Consider the following 21,277-nt stretch of genomic DNA (forward strand, 5'->3'; position numbering starts at 1 on the left):
TGTGTGTGTGTGTGTGTGTGTGTAAGTGTGGTCTCCAAATGTAATTTCATTATCTATCAGCAGACTGTAAAACAGGGTCTGTTTTGAACATGTCTGATATCAAATCATGACCAAGAAGGAGGAATCCTCGGACAGATTAAACCAATCAGGATTTGCTGAGAGGTGCTGGGAGTCCAATTCTTCAGCCCCCCCCCCCCCCTCCCTCCTTGGCCCACATGCAGAAACCTCTCACGGGGGTCACTGAGCTGAGGCCATGGGAAGATCATTAGCGACCCCGCTTGAGTGACTCCAGGAACTACAACTCCAACCCGAGCCAAGAACAAGAGGCTTTACTATCCCTGCAAATAAAAAAATAAAAAAAACCACCACAAAATCTGGCTTTGAATGTATGGAGGGACGCCTCATTTACTGCAACTTAAAAAAAATCCCTGTACTAACATTATATATACATAACTCCTGCCAAAACTCCAGGGGACAGGCTGTAATATACTCCCAGAAGGACTTCCAGATATTTAATTATGGTTTTTGTAAAGGGATAAATGCAAAAAGCCTGTGGAGTAATTCAAAGAGACCCCATACATGGTTTTTTTTCATCTTTAAATACACATATTTATCTTTAAATGCGGGCGCTATTTACATATGATGTGTTGTGACACTTTTTTTCTTTTTTTTTTATAAGGAGTTTTGTGGATCTTTTTTGGCTCCGTGGAAGTTGCGGGGAGTGTGTGAACGCGCTGCGGGGCTGAGAGCGCGCGGAGCCGGGCAGGAGGGCGAGCGAGAGCCCGGCGAACTTCCTCCAGAGTTCCCCCCCCCCCCCCATCACACGGAGGAAGGGGAAGAGAAGGGGAGAAATACCGGTAAATGTGACCGAAAACGCGTCTTTATTTCCTCGATTTTTTTTTTTTTTTTTTCCCCCGGAGATAAGTCGGAACAGAAGTCGCATACTGTCGGGGAGGGGCGGCTGTCTTTTAAAAAGTTAGTTAAAAAAAAAATGATGACAAACTTCTTTCATAAACCTCAGTCGCACTTTTACTTTTACAATTTTGTTTAACTAAATGAAGTTCACTGCTGTGCCTGTGTGTGAGCAGGACGCCTCACACTGTGTTTGCCATGCTTTAACCCAAAATATCAACTTGCACTGTTCAAATACATTGATTCCAGGTTCGAATTACAAATTGAAGGGCGTTCTTGCTCATGATTTGTCTCCTCCAGGTCTGCCATGCTGCCCAGAATTCCTTTAGGCTTCCTGGTTGCTGTGCCGGTTCTCCTGGTGCAGGGAGACTCAGACAGCAGCCCATGACTGGGCGAAGGCCGGCCTGGGTGGGCTGGATGGGGAGCCCGTAGAGGCAGAAATCAGGGCCAGGGCCGGAGTCCTGGTCCTGGCCAATGTAATGCGTTTCAAAGGTGAGGGGAACCGGTTAAAGCAACTTTAGATATTTTGAGATAGTGGAAATAGCTGCTTCAGCTTTGATCCATCAAAACATTAACATTATAGAATAGAACAATACTTATAAAAACACTGCCGCAAGTACACATGATCATCAAAAAGCCATCCTCATTAGATGGGATTCTATTCAGTACACAGAAAATACAGACACCGGCAAGTAATATCTAAGACATCGATAGGCTGAAGCCAGTGGCTTCTTTTCATGCCTGTCCTATAAATTCCATTGAACTCGCTGTAATAGGTGAAGTTTACAAACACAAACCCAAAACAACACGACTGACATCAAAACAGAAGACTAAACAAAAGGTCTAAATAACATAATACCACAATTAATGACCTTCCTTTTCTCTCATCATTCTGACCTTATTTACCTCACAAGCATTTTGTATTTCGCAGCTTTTTTCTGAAGGTTGACAGCGAGTACATTTTGGTTCATCAAAGAGTTTTACTCCCAGAACGGAAATATATCTATAGATTACGGTAGGTCCGTAACAAAAATATACAGTTCTCCTAATTTTTATTTGCCTATATTATCAAATGCATAAAGGAGAAATTTCCTCATTTTTGATGCACCTATTTTTTTTGACAAATTAGACGTTCAACCACTTTATGTAATATAAAATCTATTTATGATTTTATATAAATTGCTTGAACCTCACTGTTTGTTGTACCTCAACTACAAAAAAAAAAGGCATTAGAGGATCTATAACATTATTTTGAGGGTTACCCCCCCCCCCCCCCACCCCCCATTTTGGGACTCCATTAGGGCTGCTTTTCAACCGTCAGTGGAAAATAAAGTCCTTCTAGTTAATGGTCCTTCAAAAACAAGCACTGAGGTCATCCTCTGTCTGAAATCCGCTTTTTAGATTCTGTTTTTTTAGTTCCGTATTTGCTGAAAACTGTTTCGGGAAGCCTTTATTTGAACAGCACCGAGTCTGTAGACATTCAGCGCCAAGTACCCGTGATTGGACACCAGCATCACTGTCCAGTTTTGCTCAAGTCTGATGTCCATTTAAGGCAGTGTCGTCACGGCCATTTCAATCCAGGGGCCACATGCAGCAGAAAAATCAAACGCAAGCTTACCTATAAATACTGTGTGGCAAAAAAAAACCCAAACTTGAGTAGATTCAGCAAATGCAAATTTAAAGCACTCTCTAAAAACTATTATGAAAACCATGAAATTTCGAAAGTGCAATTTGAAATGGTTTTCAGATTGGTGTTGGAAAAGGCCTGTCATTTATCAAAACAGGATTTTTGCGGCAGCCAAGTGCATTTTCAACAAACTCACCCTCATTCTGTGGCTTTTGGGATATCAGTAAGGTAACTCGCCGTCGATCATCTCCCATGAACATTATAGGCGTCAATTAATTGGTTTTTTTTTTCCAAAATTTTATTTTGATTGTGAAGTACCATGAGGTGACAGTGCTGAATTTGACCCTGTATATGTGAAACTGAACTCGGTGGGTCCGATTGCACCTTCTCGAGGGTCGTTCAGAAGGGGATCCAGTCAGACCCGTGAAACAGCCAAGCACATTTTAAAGAATTCCAAAGAATCCATTGACTTTTTAATACAGTTCATCAGGGCCAAAATCTGCAAAGTGCAACAGTTGTAGGCGGTTTTTTTTTGGGTACATTTCACTGTATTTTGCACCAAAAAGTATCAAAAAAAGGCTTTATGTTGAGATTGTAGGTCTAATTGTGAAACATTTTGCAAAAAAAAGACATTTTTAAAACTTCAACTTGACACCACAGCAGAGGAAAAACTGTAAAAATTCAAATTGAAAGGTTATTATGCAACAAATTTCCCAGTCCGGCCCACTCGAGCTGATATTTGGCTGTACGTGGCTCTTGAACTAAAATGAGTTTGACACCCCTGACAAGGTATTTTGTGTTTAAAAAGCAGCCTAAGGCCTCATTATTCTCCCTTTAAATATGTGGTGGACATGATTATTATACCATTTTACCATTTGGCTGAATTTACTCCGACCTTTGCGGGATCGAGCACAAAGTGTGGATCAGTTGCGCACCATCATCAGTCATTTGTGTCGTAAGCGTAGCGTCTCGACACTGCGAATAGTTCACCGGACGGGCTGCGATTGGACGTCGCCCCGTAACATTGCGACTTTGCCTCGTCTGGGCCGAGCGACGCCGGAATAGAATTTGCGTGCTTGACGATCGCCGAGTCATTTGGGAGCGACTCCGCGGCGTGTGAACGTGTCGGAGCTGTGCGGAGTTTGGATGAGAAATCCTCCACTGCGAATGTGGCAGGCAACCGACCGGCGCGGCTCCCCCCACCCCCCTCCACCCCCACCCCATCCCCCGTCAGGCCCGCCTGTTTTCCCGCTTCATGGCGCGTTGCCAGCGTGCCCACCTGTGTGCGGCGGGCACGTTCTCGGGCTCCAGCTGGGTCGGTCGCAGCAGATAAAGAATGATCCCGCGGTCTGTCGCTGAGAGCTTATTCATCTTCCATTGGGGGGTGATGTGTCATCTTAAATAATTAAGTAACAAGTGTCCAGACTCTCTGTCCCCCCCCCCTCCAGTGTCACGTCTAACATCTGTGCCCGCATCGCTCCAAATTCTGCAATGGCACAGCTTTGGCTCGCCTCGCCTCTTTGTGACAGGCTTGCAGTGGCTGATGATCACACAACACGCAACTTTCTTTTTTCTTCCGAAGGTCAATCGACGATAACTTTTGAGGAAATCTAATCTGCCATCCCTCAGTCTTCGAGTGCAGCTCGCGTCCGCGTGCCGCCGACCGACGGAGGATCCCGTCGGCGGCTTCCCGGAAGGAAGGTGTGACGAGGTGTTAAATATACCCTTCTGTTTTCACTCCCATTCCTCCGTGGCGCTCGTCGGCTTATTTTTTTGTGTGCTTTTGTCATTGTTTATCACGTCTCTAATCTACCCCCGTCTCCTCTTCCTCTCCTCTCCCCGCACGTCCTTATCGGAGTTTATCTGCCTCCATTCCCGCAGCTTCCTCCTGCAGGTACTTTTTTTTTTTTTTTTTTTTCTTTGCCTTATTATTAGGTACAAAACAAGCAGGGCTGCTGAAGTGAAAACAGGTTGCCAGCAGATACACAGCCCCCCCCCACCCCGAAAAAAATAACATTCCCTGACAGACTATACATTGATAAGCAATTTAATTAATTTCCTTTGTTTGATGTTTTGACTTCATTACAAAAATGAGTTCTTTTTTTTTTTTTTCTCCCTTTCCCACGAAACGACCCTCGTTGGTCGGTTCATTAGTTTTTTTTTTTTTTTTTTTGCGTTGGAAATATACAAATTAGATTACACAGCAGATCGTAGCGCACAAATTAGATTACAGAAAATTGGATTCCTTTAGTTTTGATTCATAATTTGAAAACCGGTCGATAGTTTGCCGCTCGCTAAGCTGCCGCTGGGTTTGGCTTTAACTTTGCCATTTGTTTCTGGTTTCGCCTCCCTAAAGAAGCTCCTCGCGGGTGATAATGTAATGGTTTCCTCGACTGGGCTGGGATTCTTTCTGGCACCGAATGGGACGTCTGCCTCCATGCCCATTTTTGTTTGTTTTTTTTTCATTCTCATTCCCTTTAGTTAATTATTGAAGAGGGGGAATTAAAAAAAAAAAAAAGCTCTTTGCCGTCTTTCCTTCCCTTGGCTGTACACGGCATTCAAAGAAAGGGAAGGTCAGGGCCAATTAGCAGTGGAACATGTTTGGAGTCGGGAGATGTTAAGAGCAGAGAGAGATTTCTGGAGGGGAAGGGGACAAAGAGAGAGAGGAGGGAGGAAGCGGCGAGTGAAAATGGAGAAGAGTAACCAGAGAAAGGGTGGCCTGGAGAGAGAGAGGAGATTGACAGACAAGAGTGGAGGGATGTAAAAAGGCCTGCTTTGGGAGTTCTCGTCCACGCCGGTTAATTAATTCGGGCTTTGTTTTTGTTTTAAACAAACACTGGCGACAGAAGAAGAAAATAATATTGTGTGGGGAGGGGAAAAAAACAAAAACAAAGCAGCAAAGAGAACATGATAATGCAACAGCGTGGGGATCTAAAAATGGCGAGCTCGAACAACAAGGCGCAGCATATTTAACCTCTAATAATAGCTTCTGAAATAGCACAACTAAGTGTAATCAAAAGTTGATGAGGGAGGAGAGGAAGCCTCCCGGGCGCTCATCGATCCTCCTCTGAATTCTGCCCCGGAGTTTACAGTACGAACTGGGAAGTGCGTTGTGAAACATTGGATTTCTGAGCAGCGCAACTGTCGGGCTGTTTTGTTACTGATGGATATTAATGGAGCCAGGTTTGCAGAAGCGCCGTGCCGCACAGGAAGACGAAGTCTTGAGCAGGCAACGCGCGCGTCTGGTAACGAGCCGAAGAATAAATTCCCAGACTCTGCACTGACACCACCCCCCTCCCCCCCCCCCCCAAACCCCCCCCATGCTCTATGTACTGGCACTGTGTGGAGAAAACGGTTCATCATCATGACATCATTGCTACAGCGCGGTTGCCACTTCAGGTAACCCTCAGGTCCAGCTCATCCTCAGAAGTTCTCGTTTCGTTTTTTTGGTTTTGTAATGTCACTCTTGTAGAGTGTCTTCTCTTAATTCTATTTTTGACAAGTTGTTGTGTGTTTTTCCAAGGAAGCCCAGCACAAGAAGTCCTAAGTGTCTAAATCGCCGGGTTATGTATAGAGATGACAAATACAAAATCTTGAATCTTCAGAAAGCCACCTAAAGTAAACAATGCTGCGCCATGCACCACGTAGACAGTAAAATATTATATAGTTAAGCGCCACAAGTAATAACAATCCCAACTTGTCTGTCCGTACACGTCCGTGTACTCGCCATTGTTAATGTTTATAGTCTCTTGTCGTCTGCGTGTGTGTGGTTTTAGTACAAAAATGCACAACGGCGCCGGCTGGTGGCTCAGCATGAAAACTACATTGTTTTCAGCATCTTTTAATATGTTGCCGTGTAAATGCAAAACCTTTCTGATGCATTTTTACTTGCAATGTCTGAGAGTCACTATCGAGCCTTTAACACGCGTTTTTGGGGAGTGTGAGTACCTGAGTACCCAGTGAACACTGCTGAATAAAAATGCATGTAGAGTGTTGCACTCCTTAGTGGTCCATCCCATGGTGGGCCAAGATAAAGTAGTATAAAATTGATCGATTTTTGCATTAAAATAAACCGTGTGAAAGTCCTCAGCTAAAATGTGTTTTAAGAATAACTGTTGCTTTAAGCTCTTCCTGAAAACAGACCGTTAATAACATTTTTATCTAGTCCATTCCACACCTGCGGGCCTCCGCAAGCGACGCTAAAGCGCATACATTTAATTTTCTCATCCTGTTGAGATGCTTTTTTCTCAAGTCCCTATATGTGTGTGAGTGAATGGGAGTCAACGCGAGGTCACACGTCTGTCGAGGACCATATAGTGAGCACTATCGGTACAAGAAGCGAGAAAAAATGTTACATTCCGTCCGTTTTTTTTTGAAAGCGCAGTGGATGAAAGGGTAAGAAGATGCATTAACCTCTCGCACTCTCATACGACACATGTAGTTTTCTCGTGGAAAATCTGCAGTCTGGAGATAGCTTGAAATAGTATCACCCCTGTGTAACAGGACAGGCGTGTATCTAAAGCTCACATGAAGACCGATGGAAAGTAACGAGCTTTTCATGGGGAAAGAAAAACGGCTTCTTTTTTGGCTTATTTCAGCATCAAACTGTCAGGTCTTCCCACGATTTGAAAACGGTGTGAGGGGTGTCAAACATAAGCCCCGTGGGCCAAACACCAGTCCACGACAGGCTCCAAGCTGGTCCCGCCAAACGTAGAAAAACTCGCTACGGATTATTACATTTTTGCACTTTTGTCCACAGATCTCAAAGGATTGATCTGCCGACATGGACAAAGCATCTCTCGTAGCACAAACATAAAGTCAGGAATGTTTCATGAAAATGCGTTGGCGTTCTTTACCGTTCCTTTTCGACTCGGAGCACCATCCCTCATGCCATCTGTGCGCCGCGGTTCCTCTAAACTTTCCATAAAGAGCCAAAGGCAGTGTGTGGTACCTTATTAGACGTTTATCTTTTAAGTTTTTCAACTTTTGCACGTCACTTTTTCATTGCTGGTCTTTGTAATCAGTGTCCACATTTCCATGTTGGCAAATAAAAGCCGCTTTTTTTTTTTGCCTCATTGCACCTGAGCACTTAGTATTGTGTGCTGTAATTTTCTCTCCAATCGATTTGTCAATAGCAGTATGTGCTAAATCATTCGTTACAAGACACATCTGGCAGCAGGTGTCGTTCACAAAGCGAGAGACGTGTCCACAAGTCGTAATCTGTCGACCTGCGCTCTATTGAAAGGGCCGTGATGTGAGGTTATTACCGCAGTAATTCCACAAGTCTCGGCCCCTCTTAAATTGACAGCTGTCAGGGGGGTTAGCGAGGGCGAGCGGGACACGGTGAGTGAATGCGGCTCTGCACTCCGACTCCGCAGCCCGAAGAAGTCTATAGGATTTTATTGCACGGTGTACTTTAAGGATTCATGAGCTCCACCAGCCAGTGTACGAGGCCTATATGGATTTCACGAACATGACATTGTTTAACCTACTTTTCCCCCTACTTTTTTTTTCAATATTTGATTGTTTTTTCATGTCTTGCTCAGTGAAAGCGCTTGTTTTTCTAAATGGCTTTGTTTGTTCAGGGCTGTGGGAGAGGGAGTTCGGTCGGGACGGCACGGATCGGCGTACTTTCTTGGGGACGAAATACACCAAAGTAGTGATGATGCACAGAGCAGGTAGTACACACACACACACACACACACACACACACACACACACACACACACAGTCTGTCGCTGCTGTACTCCTGCCAGCGCATAAATGCCGCCAAAGGAATCAATCTACAAAAAAGTGGCTTGAACATCTGTAGGGTCCAATCTGCCTCCCTTCTATTTATCACTGTGTGTCTCATGATTTATTTAGCATGCTTGTTATATTTTATTTATTCGCCTAAAACAAGCCGGCGTGAGTTTCTGTACGTACGGCAAGAAAAAAAAAACACGTTGCGGTTCTATATTGCATTAAGCGTTGGTGCTCTGCTTAACGCCATGTGATCTCATGACATTGCGCCGCCGTCACTTCAGTGCTGAAGGTGATCCATCTGTAGTCTTCACACCTCAGTACGGCTCGTTGAGGCAGGGAAAAGAAAAAAAAAAAAACCTTTGCCAACTTCCAGGAGAAGTGTTGCTAAAAAGTTCAATTACTGCAATGCTCTTCTCCTCCACTCTCTGATCTCTCCCCGACTCCGTGCCTGCCCCCCCGCCGCTGCCCTCCACCCCACAGGCTTGTAACCGTCACCACGAGGACATCAACAACATGGTGCAGGTCCTGGAGGCTTGCCTCTGTGGGAGGGCGAGGCCAGCCCTCGTGCTCCTGCTGCCCTCCCACGTGGAAAAGCTGGCCCGCCTGGAGAAGCCACTGACCCCGCCGCTGATGTCCGAGTGGCCGGAGAAAGCCCGCCGTCACCAGTGTGGCCATCTCACTGCCTGCTGCTAACATCACCAGCTCCCTCAGTCTGCAGGTTCGTACAGCAAACCCTTATGTTCTTTGTGATTTATGATTGACTTGCACTCGCGGTGTCGACGCAAGACTTATTCTGAGATGGGTCATTAATACAGAGTCACACAGAAGTAATGTATTATTCCCGTGTTCCATGGCAAGGCGTATAGAAAGATTTCTGACTGCTCTGAAGTGCTTAGAAGTACTGACAGAAGATCGGGTTGATCTTCTTTTTTTCTTTTTTCCGAGAGGCCCACAGAGGATAATCAGATTCACTGTGTCACTTTGTTCCATCTCAGGGTCGAGAAGCTCTCGATTTGGTCTTCCTTTTAACAATCAGGCACTCCATGCACACTAATCCAATCCGGTCTCTACAAAAAAGGGGTGTCGAACACGGGGTAATGGGCCAAAAACAGGACCGCAAGGGGCTCCAATCCCGCCCGCTAAAACCACCAAGCGAATAGTAAAAATGTCAAAGAAATCGTTGATATTCTTTAAACAAACCTCTCGATGCTCACTGAGCCGAGAGTACTCTTCACGACCGCGCTCCCATAATTAAGATTTTTCAAGATCAAACACAGAATAACAACATAGCAAGCAATTCATGTATGGCATATATGTTTTCTGTCCTGAAATTTTCACTTCACTGATCTTTTTTTTTCCTCATTCAGATTATAGTCTTTCCTGTTCATTTGAAAAACAAAAATGGCCCTCAAACACCCCAGAGGGTTTAAAAATAAATAAATATTGTTTTTAATTTTTCTCTGTGTATATCTCGAGGTATTCCTGTGTGAATGATGCCGTTTGACTCTTTATAGTTTGTCCTGTGATCCATGTTCGTCAGACCAGCGGGCTGAGACGCTCTCACAGAGTATTTAGCGTGTAGCAGCTAACACCGTCGTGGAGTTTGACAGAGTGAATCCCCCGCGTGCCGCTGCCATCCCGCTCTCCTCTCTCGTTCATTTCCTGCATCCTCACGGCGCATCGTTTTTCACTTCACCTGAAACGCTTCCTCATATCACCACGCGATGCAGTCATCACTCTCATTGTTTCCTCATCTTCATCCTTTTTTCTGCCGCCTTCTTTTTATATTTGTTCGCCAGTTCTTACCTTGTTATTCTCCTTTTTTTCCCCCTCTTTTCATACCTGTGTCTCCTCCCTCGGCCCCTCCCTGCTGCTGTGCCTCCCTGCTGCACACTTTGACCTCTGTTTCTTGTCGAGTTTTCCGTCTTGCTCGTTTCCACTGCAACTGAAGCCGCAGCCGAGCTTTGTCCCTTCCAGCTCAATAGAGACTTTGACTCAGGTGGGTTCAAAATGTCAATCCGTTCCCACCTTTCTCCCCCTTTCCCTCGAGGGGAGGTGCATCCGGCTGTACACGTAGACTCAAGCTTCAGCGGCGAAGCGAACCCCTCCCTGTTCGGAGGCTAAGAGGCGGCCCACCGATGACCATGACCTCCAACCCCCACGAAGCCTCCCACAGACGTCCTGTTTGGAAGAGCGCAGAGGTTGTGTCTCGGCCCCAGCTGGCGGTCTGGATCTCTGGTCCTTGTGCCCCCCGCAAGTCAGCGGGTAGCTGGAAGAAGTCGGGAGAGTGCAGAGCAGGAGGAGGGCCAAGCAAGCAGGCAGGCGGCGGCTCAGTGGCAGCTCATGCTAATGTGAGTGTATGGAGGTTGTTAAGGTTCGCGCAGGCCAAACCAAGAGACTGTTGTCATGCTGCCGGCTGGGATGTTGGGGAGTTGTCGGTCTGGTGGATCAGCACGTATTCGACCGGGCCATTGGGGGGGGGTCAGTCACAGGGGCAGACCCAAACAGGCCACCGCCTGTTCTGGAAACACTTTTAAGGGGGTCGTGGTAAAAGCACATGTTTGTATCGAGACGAACTTTATTGGCAGGAGTTGCTGTCCTCATGCGAGTCAACTGATTTTATTTCCAGCTGCCAAATGCTGCGTTCAGTGGCGACGTTCCAGTTCGGTTGTTTTGCGTTCAGCAGCTAATGAATGATGCAGTCGACCAAATTTGCCACGAGCTACTTGATCCAAATGCTGCTGGTCATGAATACAACTTCTCATAGTATTGGTGTTAAAACTACAGAATTAGATACTGAGTGCACTCACTTTGCCTCTCCAATATTCTTTGGCAAAGTACAGACATGAGTTTGCACAGAGCACAAACCTGGCAAGAGCTGAATTTAATTTTAGTCTGTCGTCAAAGCTACAGATTTCCTCTGAACAAATGACGATTGATGTGACCTTTCAGAAGAGGTGTTTGCTATTTAAAATGGAAAAAAAAAAAGAAGCTGCAGTTAGTTCTGGCTCGGAATGAAAAACTTCTACATAAATGCTTATGAGATGTGCATGGATTCAAAACGTTGAAAGCCTCCGTCAGGCAATTGGAAGAGACGAGAAGCCGTACTTCTAAAATTCACCAGATCCTTCTGGGCTCTTGTCCAGCTCCCGTTAAGCCGATGCAGTTGATCATATCCACTCAGGCCCTGTTTACGTGACAACATTTTAAGTGAAAAACGCATTGTTTTTGCATTTTCACACAATATGGACTGGGAGTCATGACACTCTGGAGGCAGCCATTGTTGTTGTTGTCCATCTATGCGTGCATGTGCAGAACTATTTATTGCAGCTGTAGTGCTCATGCCTCTTTTTCCCCCAGTTTCCTCAGAGTCGGAGTGTTTTCGAAAAGTTCCACCTTGGCAGCCATTTTGAAAAAGTGGCATTTTCACTGACTCCGAGCACCGTTGTGTAAACAGATGCTCAGAACGCTTTGAAAGTTCTGTGTTTTCACTTGAAAATGATGTCACGTAAACTGCCTGGCCCCTTTTTTTGTTTTAAGCTTTGAAAAATGTTCTATAACCTCATGATTGACAGCTCCACATGGCAAAGTCGTCACTTGAAATCAGGTGAAATCGATAATGTTAACACTGCCATTCGAATGCTTGGTTCCAGCAGTGCTGCATGTGAGCACATGAAGCTGCGGGTTTTTTTGGCTCTAGAGTGGGAGTGAATGGAAACCTCCTCATCCATTTTTATTTCCAATCTATGGTCCACATTCATGAATGCAAATCAGCCCAACAAAGCAGGAAATTATATCAATAATTATGATTGAAACAGGCAAATAAGCAATCAGTTTTACAAAGTAGTCTAATTAGCGATGCGAGAAGCCCCAAAAGCAAGGCGAAAAAGTGACTGAAAGGCTGAGTCGGCACAATCCGCCAGCCAATACATTGTACTGAAATACCACGGGTGAGCTACAAGCCCACCCAAAGGACAGAGTAAACACTGGATACCAGACATTACTCTTTCCCTTCATTTCCTCCACTTTCTCTCCTTTTTTCATTTCGCCTCTGCACAGTTACGAAGTGGAGCCATACATGGCTGCACTGATACTTTGGCGCAACTTAAAACACCTCCAGTGTCGATGGCTTCGTCTTCGCCCCATTTCACACAATTCACATCTGTTTGCGTCCTCTCAGATCTCTCCACTGACTTTCCAATCTCATTCCCCCACTTAAAATTTGCATCGCAGTCAGTGTGAATAGGCCCGACGCCGTAGATTACAGCATTACAGTGAGTGAATGAAAAAGGCAGAGTAAGCAAAAAATAAGAGAGAGAGAGAGGTTAGTTGGACCTGACAGATACAGAGGGTATGCCAGTAAAACCCATTTCCCCAAGGCAGGGTACACTGACTGGAACTTATTACCATGTCCTCTTTATATGTATGTTGTAACCTCATCATGGGCTGATGAAATCCACTTTCCCCTCTTCTTAGTTTAGCAAACACCTCCGTAGAGCTGTGCTGCCATGTTATTCTCTCGCCATGCCCCAAAGAACAAGATTTTGACATTAACATTGTCGGGACACTCTGGGGAAGAGGCAGTAATCTAGAACTAAAGCTTGAAACAACTCCTTTTGACACGGCTGTGAGAAAACGTACTGTTGCACAAATCCTCCTTTGTCTCTCCGAGGGAGCTCGCCAGACTGAAGAAGGGAAAGAAAAAAAAAGCTTTGAGTCTTGTAAATAACTTAAAAGTAGCTGTACACTACTCTTCTTACGTAACCTAATTATGTTTAAGCACATTAGCGTTCTGGCCCCCGCTTGTCTGACTCGTCACGCGTTGTCTTCGTCAATTTGGCCTGTAAGGAATAAGAAGTGCATTTCAGGAATCATTAGGAAAAAGGCTGAACCTCCGCACAAACCCTCAGCCCGAACTCAATCCCGTTGCATCTCCGTCCGTCCCTGAGGTCAGCAACGGCCTTCCTTGTGCTCTTGGACGATCATTTTTCCAAGTGGGCGAGGGGAAAATAATTGCTCATCGCAGTGTGTTAGTACTGTTTACCCCTCTGTCAGGGCCTGGGATGGCCATGGCGTCTTGAGATTCGAGTGCAGCATCTGGAAAAACTGAAGATCACAAGTGTGTGTGTGTGTGTGTGTGTGTGTGTGTGTGTGTGTGTGTGTGTGTGTGTGTGTGTGTGTGTGTGTCAGCCCTCACTTGTGCTCCCTATACGGGGCAAATGAGAACAAACAAAATCAGGCACCCCCCCCCCGCTGAGTGGATTTAACACATCTCAGTACACCCATTCCCTCCTTCACCTCTGTACCCTCAGGCCTATCTTTTCCAGGGATCTAAATCCTTTTCTCAGGTCTCACTCGGGCTCTCTAATATCACTGAGCGACCACGCCGCGGCTCGGCTGACCTAAATAGGACTGACATTCGCCCGGGAAGTGAGCAAGAGAGGTGGAGGAGGACGAGGAGGGTCAATGATTGCTTGGGGACAAGGTGGCAAGCGGAACCGGGACTATAAATAGCTGATGCGTTTGGCCTTTTTTTTTTTTTTTTTTTTTTCTTCTTCTTCTTCTCCTCTCTCTCTTTCCGTCTCCCTATTTGTGGTGTTTTCCTCTGGTGAAGGGCAGACTGTGTCGGGATCTGTAGCCAGAGACGGAGAACCCTCTTAACAAGCCTTGCCCAGAGGTCACTGAATAAACCACCCTCATCCCTCTCTCTCGCTCTCCGCCTCTCCCTCTGATCCACTGCTGACCAGGCCACACACACACACACACACACGCACACGCACACGTGCACACTAATGGCCAAGCTCGAGCTTCATTCTGGCTTTATCTCCAATTGGTGACTAAGACATATGAGTGTGCACCAGAGAGCTCACTCAATCATGGCTAATGAGGTCAAAAGGCCATCAAATATTTACAAGAGCACACTCCGTGGTATACAGCGTCGAGGGGGCAGCTGTTTTTTACGCAACTGCCATCGCCCGGCATCATATGAATTAATCAGACGCGTTTTATATCCATTAGTTAAACATCTCACTAAAAGCAAAAGAGTTCTTTTCTTTCTTTTCTTTTTTTTTTCAGTTTTATTCGCAGTAAGATGGCCTTGTGGAATGAAAGAGCAGCATATGTGGCCGAGTGAATGAAAAGCTGAGCGCATTGACCAAGCAAAACAGGTAAAAAAGCTCATGTGAATAAGATACCCAAATAGGTAAATAAGAGTAATGTCGATGAGTCTCCATCAAGAGACGGAGAGGCTTTGATGCCCTTAAAAAGCTGACGACGTGAGAGAAAGAGACGAGATTCAAATGTGCCCATGAAATGGAGCCGTGTCGATGCCAGTGCCCCACGCTGCATGCTTGAGAACGCCCACGCAAGATGTTAATGGCAGTAATGAATTAGGCATAACATGTCTGTAGCTGTGTATGGTGGCAGGAGCTTAAAAGAGTTGTTTGAAGAGTGTTATTGTTGAGCCAGAGAGCACACGGGGTGTAAAGTGTTCAGGAGGAGTCATAGTTTTTTTGCGCCACTTTGTTGTGATGGTTGACCTGATTCTGAGTTTCCGATCAATTGAGTCTAATTTGGTCAGTCTGACTCAGCTGGTGGCCTCGCTTTGAAGATTTAAACGTATAGTGTCTCCTGTCTAAGATGTCATTTGTTTTCTGATCCAGCCACTGCGGCATGTCCCCGAAACACTTTCAATGACTGTTAGGAACTTTTATCACTTTTGATAGAAAACAATGACAGATAGGGAGCAGATAACTTCGGTAAGTAAACCTACTACTTTTGCCACAACAGGGATTCTCACCTTGTGTATTGGTGTTTATTTACTTCTAGACAAGTAGGGACGTTGTTCTACTGAAGTCTGTTCACATCACTGAGCATTGATACCTGAAGAAACCATCATGTCCATGTTGGGACCACGGAGCATGCTGTAAGTCGATTTTGGACATTTTCTGTGACGTATTGGACACTTCTATACTTCCACCATCATGGACTTGACTCTGATCTTGAGAGATCACTGTGCTTGGATTTTTACCCAGTGATTGCCTTCAGTCCAGATATGCAAATGTTTTTTTTGGACGTAGAAAGACCGGACTATAGTTTAAATAGAAGAAAAACCACAGTAGCAAAGCCATCTCCCGAGTTTGTTCCAATAACCAGTAGTGGAGAGTTTTATGCCTGGAACACCACCGACTGAGGCAAACAATGAAGGCTTGCATCGCTCTCTATTCCAGCATCATCACCTGAACTACCGCCGCCAGTCCGATCTGTTTACATCGAGTTTTCCCCTTTCTCTCCACGCTGACCGCATGCCCTTTGGTTGAAGAGGATGCACAACCCTCTTGAATGAAGGTCAACATGGTCTGTGTTTGTCCTGATGCACCTACTATCGTGCAGCTTTGTGTGTGTGTTGGATGATGCACGCACACACACACACACACACTGCGTTGGTAGCTGTGACTCACTTTTGTTTATTCATTCAATTGCAAATGCAGCCACGGAAACATTGCTATGCAACAAAAAGAAAATCACGGCCCCCGAACAGGTGGGATTTGGGCAGAACGAAGACAACTCTGATGTGATTTGACCTGCATACAGATACGTTGCAGACCAAAGACGTACAAACCAAGCCCGGCATGCATCTTCCGTAGTCATATTGGTGTCATATTACTTTTTCTTGGCTCTTTTATACATTTTAAAAGCGTCTTGTTGGCTTTGAACTAATATCATTAGCCTCTGTAGTCCAGAATGGATGATAGAGGTTCTGTTTCATAAATGGATTTATTAAAATCTTTTCATATACAGTAAAACAGTTACTGTATTTTCATTAGGCTTGATTCAAGGTTAAATATACAAGTGGGAGTATAAAGCAGACTATGCCTAAATGGAAAGTTGTTCCGTCCTGTTTGGTTACAAACCAGTAGAGACCAAATCCAAAGTGTGAACACATGTTTGAGATGAATACTTTGACTGACAGATCATTAATCCAAACATTTAGTGAGGAAATTAGTCATTTCACAGCTTTCGTATGTGCAAATTTCTAGTTTCTCATCTCTGTTTTTTTTTGTCGTTGCTGTTGCTGTTTTGAAGGCACGACTATGAAGTAGTGCAAATCATTATTTTACAATTTTTAGTTGCAGAACAGAAACAAGACTCTGGAAATTGTGAGATCGAAGTTAGTCGCAGGCTTCAGTTCTGCTGAAGTTCACCTTTTGCCCGCGCTCTCTCAATCTTCTTTCTCTAACTCTTTTTGTAGTTTATATCCCTTGTTGCCAATGTGTCCTTATCTGCTATCGCATTCAAATTTATTGTTTTCTATTTGTTTTTCTGCCTTTTCTTTGCTAATTGTAGCGGTAATTAGCAAGGGAGATGGCGTTTGATTGATGTGAGTTTCTGTTTTGTGCTGAAACTCAAAACCCCGAGTCCTTGCAAGATTAAAATAGAAACAAGTGTGCTTTATTGAACCCTTGGGAAATTTGCGTTGGCTCAACCGATGTTCTTAAAACAATAAATGCAATATGCGATTCGCACACTGGAAACATCACAGACGAACACAATGAAAAACATTCATACAGGCACAATCGGTACTACACACAAACAAATGGAGCATTTTGTGAGATTTTAGAGAGTCGGTTTTCTCTGTACTGTCGCTGTGAGGGTAAAACATTGCTATAAGTTTGTGGAAATCCTCACACTGTGTGTTCTAGTGTGCTGTCTTTTTCAGATTTTAATCATCTTTAGGTCTTTTCCCAGTTCAGATCCTATCATTTTCATGCAGGGGGGGGGGCTGTCAAGCTGTCGCCCCGTTGTCTGATCTTCCCCTTTCCTCCCTTACCTGCGTTGTCATTATTAAAGCTCCTCTGCCTGTTTTCGAAATCATCCATCAAGACTCCTCATGGCTTATGGATGGAGCTGTTACGTGCCCGAGCTGCGGTGAACTGTCCCCTTAAAGCTCCCACAGGTACACGCAACAAGCAAACTGAGTGGGCTCAACCATCAGGGTGAAATAATGTGATGCTGAGTGTTGCATGCCTCAGGGTTAATGCCACGCTACCTCAGGCCTGCTTCGGCTGCTCCTCTGTAGGCCAAGTGAGTCGTGCACACGCACACGCACGCACGCTCCCGACGAAAGCGCCAGCTGACAACGCCTGTGGCTCTTGCTCGCAGACAAATAGTTCGTTGATGTTATGTGCGACGCATCAGCAGTCCACCCAGTGCTGTTCGATCTGAGATTCATGCGGCGAGCGATTGAGGAAAGGGCAGGCAAAAGAGCACCTCCCAGAGGTTCCACTCCCTATATAATGCAGTGTCACTGAAGGCCTCGGCGGGATCGGCTGAAACCCCACGCCCATTTCCCATTGTGCTGCCAATGAGTCTCTTGCATTTTTTTTACTCTTTTTGCTTTAACGGGGAGAGTAAGAGGGGATGGCTGTGTGATGTGGTCTGAGAGTAAATGGTGAAGACACTTGGCCGAAAGTTCCCACCTCATACCTCATGATCAGTGATCATCATGAACAGTGATGATCATGATCAGATCACATCGGTATACGGCGTAGACCCACCGATTTTTCAGTCAGCTTCCTAACATCTACTTCCAAATTGCCCCTGACGCACTACTAGATAGAAGGTAGACAGAGAAAAGGCTAATGGTTTGGAACCTGAACAAAATGGAGTCAAAAGTTCAGCTTTCAATAACTTCGCCTGACGATTGATGAGGTGTGTGTCTGCATGTTTCCCTGTGTTAACTGTGATGAACTGGTGACCTGTAAATGGTGAAATCTATCTTTTTTTCATAATGTGGGCTGATAGCAAAGGACCCCAAGTTAGATAAAACATGTAAAAATGAAGGCTGGACAGATAAATGAAAGATGAAATCAGCACTTGCAGCACATTTTTAACAATGCAAGTGCGATCATTCTGATCCCAATAACCTCGATATTGAAATGTTCGTATCGCCATTCAATAGATAAGGAGCAAATGTCTGTTAAAGATGGCCACTGGAGATGGGGAAGTTTTAAAGAGCAGTGCGTACTGGGTGGAACCGGCCTGTCGGAGGGCTAGAAAGATGAGGCGAGGAGGAAAAAGTCTGAGTTAGGAATAGAATAGGATAAAATAGAGGCACGTGGGGCACGGTGAGGGATGGGGAAGCCAGGCGAGTGGCAGAGCAGCAGAGACGGACAGTGATGTAGTGGTAGGAGAGAAGAAGAGTGGAGGAATAATGAATGAGGACAATATAAATGCATTAGAGCAGGAGGTGGCGTGTGTGTGTGTGTGTGTGTCTGGGAGAGGATGGAGGGCTTCCTGCAGCAAGACAATGTAGTAGGAGTGACACATGCCTACTGCTGGGTATACATCGACTTATTTCATGTTCAGGCATAAGCTGACATGATCTAGTGTAATTTCCTCTTCTGTGCATGTCTCTACTATTAAGCAGGGAAGCAGCCACTCGACGTGGATTATCACAATTGTCCATTAGCGTGTGGTTTTCTGATCTAAGCTGCATTACGCTGAGCCGCAACAATGTGGTTCCGCAAGCGGAGCCAAAGTCAGCGAGGCATCGCCCACAGAGCTTTTTACATTTGCCCAGGCAACGCATCCAAATGATTTACCGTCACGCCTGCCAGTGAACGATCTCTCCAATAAAGAGTTTCGCCAGCGAAAGTTTAAACAGTGCGGGAAAAACACCATCGTCAAACACTCGTCCTCTCCGCCGCCCCGCTTCCGGCCCTGGCCTCCTGCTCGTCCACACACACACACACACACACACACACACACACACACACACACACACACACACACACACACACACACACAAATGAGCGCACATCCACACACACACATGCTCTCATCTGGCCCCTGGAGGAGCCTGTCACTGTGAGTGGCCCTCTGCCATGGGAGGATAAACTACCTGTCACGACGACGACTTTCTGTTGGAATTCATATCAGAGGCAAAACAAAGGAGGTGCCGAGGTCACGGGGCATCACTCTTAAATTATTCATCCTCTGCTTCCTCCTTCCGTCTCCTCTCTGCCTGTCGCCCACTTTGTTCTGCCAACTCACAACAAGGGCAACTGTCAGCCTGCCTCCCCGGCCTCACATTTTTTGGGGAAATCAACATTATGGCCAAAAAAAAAATGAAGACAAAAAAAAAAAACACTCTTGAGAAGTTAGTGATTGGCTGTTTCAGACAGTATGTGGATGTTCACGGTAATGGCAAGGCGGGTTTTGGTAAGGACAGCAGCGTGTGTTGTCTTATTCGGAATGTCACAGCATCATGAAAGTTTTAAACCCGGCTTTCCCGCCCACGCCTTGTTTTGTCTGCTAACTTGCATAATTGATCAGCTGGCGCAGGACGGCCTTCCAGAAACTTCGGCGGAGGTGGCCCAGACCGAAATATTCACCACTGTCTGTCGTTTCCGTGTTCCCAATTCCAGAAACAGCTCTCTGCCCTGGGCCTGACCGACGCCTGGGACCAGAAGGCGGCGGACTTTTCCGGATTTTCGGCCCAAGGCGAGGGGAAGCTTCGTCTCGGGACCTTTCTCCACTGGGCTTCCCCTGGAGCTGGCTGCCGACTGCCGGGGAGGGAGAAAGCGAACTGGAAGAGGAGAAAGCGGCGAAGCCGAAGCTGTTCTACGCCGATCACCCCTTCGTCATCCTGGTGAGAGACAAACGCGAGCGGCGCCCTGCTGCTGACGGGATGTCTGGACCACGCTGGGGGAGAGGCCCTACACGACGAACTGTAGCAGCCTACTGCGACTTGTTTCTTTAGTCTCACAGTTTTTTTTTTTTCTTTCTTTCTTCTCCCTCGTCTCTTTCCTCTCACATTCCCTCTCAAAGGCGACACACTGGTTTCCCAACTGAGACATTGTCATTCACTGTAGCACGCTATCACATCAGACCACGTCTGGCTGTCACACACCGGCACCGCACAGTCTCCCGATGAGTGACACTGACACCGCCAAACCCGACACTTGCACAGCAACACCTACACAGCACATACAAATGAAAATGATGTGCGAGATATTACCAAAGTTGACGGTTACTTTTTTTTTTTTTTTTTTTTTTTAAAGCCCTCTTCTCTCACACAAGCACAAGTACTCAACGATCAAGTCCACACAAAACAAAATGACAAACAAGAGTGCACTGACAACATGCTGACAAGCAGAAGTGGCTACATTGACACAGCCCCTATAGCAGCATCAACAGAGCAGTTGAACAAACAGGCGCTGGCGGTGACACCTGAAACCTTCCCGTCAGCCGTGTGTGTATGTGTGTGTGTGTGTGTGTGTGTGTGTTTGCGGAGTGACCGTTTGGATCTTTGAGCGCCAGGAGCTCTCAGAGCTGGCGGGGGAACCGGTATGACGGGGGGGGGGGGGTCCCCTGGGCTACATCTGAGGAAGACCGATGGATCAGCCAAGTGCTTATTGATGAGCCAGCTTAATGCTAATTACCGCGATGCGTTACGGCGCTTGTCAACAACACGAGAGGACAGGGAACCTTTTAATCTCTTAATGCCATCCGGAATCGATGCCGCCATTATGCATCGGAAACCAACATGAATGACGTCGCCCGACTTAAATGTAACTAATCGATGTAGAATAGGGTAATTACAGCAATTTTGAAGAGCTGTTTTTTATTTTAATATGTATATTCACCACTCTCTAGTTACTCGCTTCTTAATCTACCAAAGGCTTCAGTTGTCTGACACAAATCAATCAAACGCGCACTATTTATATCACGTATGTGTGGATTGGCCACAACTACATCATTCTTGACAGCGGTGACGCAGGCAGAGACGTTTATTTTGTTTGTTTGTTTTTTTTTTCTCACTTCTTCCCCAAACCGACTTGGACAACGCCAAACCTCGAGGGTGCATTCAAGTAGATTTGAATCCCTGAACTCACATTGATTTATTGAATTGTATTGGCAGCACATGATAGAGCAACTTTGTAAACACAGCGACGACTTCCCCGACAACCACGGCTACAATTTGTCCCT

General features: G+C 45.8%; 1 protein-coding gene across 1 annotated transcript in view; it reads left to right on the top strand.

The window, feature by feature from the left end:
* serpinh2 (serine (or cysteine) peptidase inhibitor, clade H, member 2) overlaps positions 1 to 20,022 on the top strand; it is a gene marked incomplete at both ends in the record, with an annotated part of 69,184 nt that extends 49,162 nt beyond the window's left edge. The window contains 11 exon segments of the mRNA XM_080519406.1: positions 1,277 to 1,404; positions 3,774 to 3,854; positions 4,169 to 4,240; positions 8,125 to 8,217; positions 8,765 to 8,769; positions 8,771 to 8,938; positions 8,940 to 9,002; positions 19,714 to 19,833; positions 19,835 to 19,852; positions 19,854 to 19,946; positions 19,948 to 20,022. Coding sequence (XP_080375532.1) covers positions 1,277 to 1,404; positions 3,774 to 3,854; positions 4,169 to 4,240; positions 8,125 to 8,217; positions 8,765 to 8,769; positions 8,771 to 8,938; positions 8,940 to 9,002; positions 19,714 to 19,833; positions 19,835 to 19,852; positions 19,854 to 19,946; positions 19,948 to 20,022 — 916 coding nt within the window.
* Positions 20,023 to 21,277: the final 1,255 nt, after the last annotated feature.

The sequence above is a fragment of the Blennius ocellaris genome (assembly GCF_963422515.1).
Source record: "Blennius ocellaris genome assembly, chromosome: 23".
Classification (NCBI taxonomy): Eukaryota; Metazoa; Chordata; class Actinopteri; order Blenniiformes; family Blenniidae; genus Blennius; species Blennius ocellaris.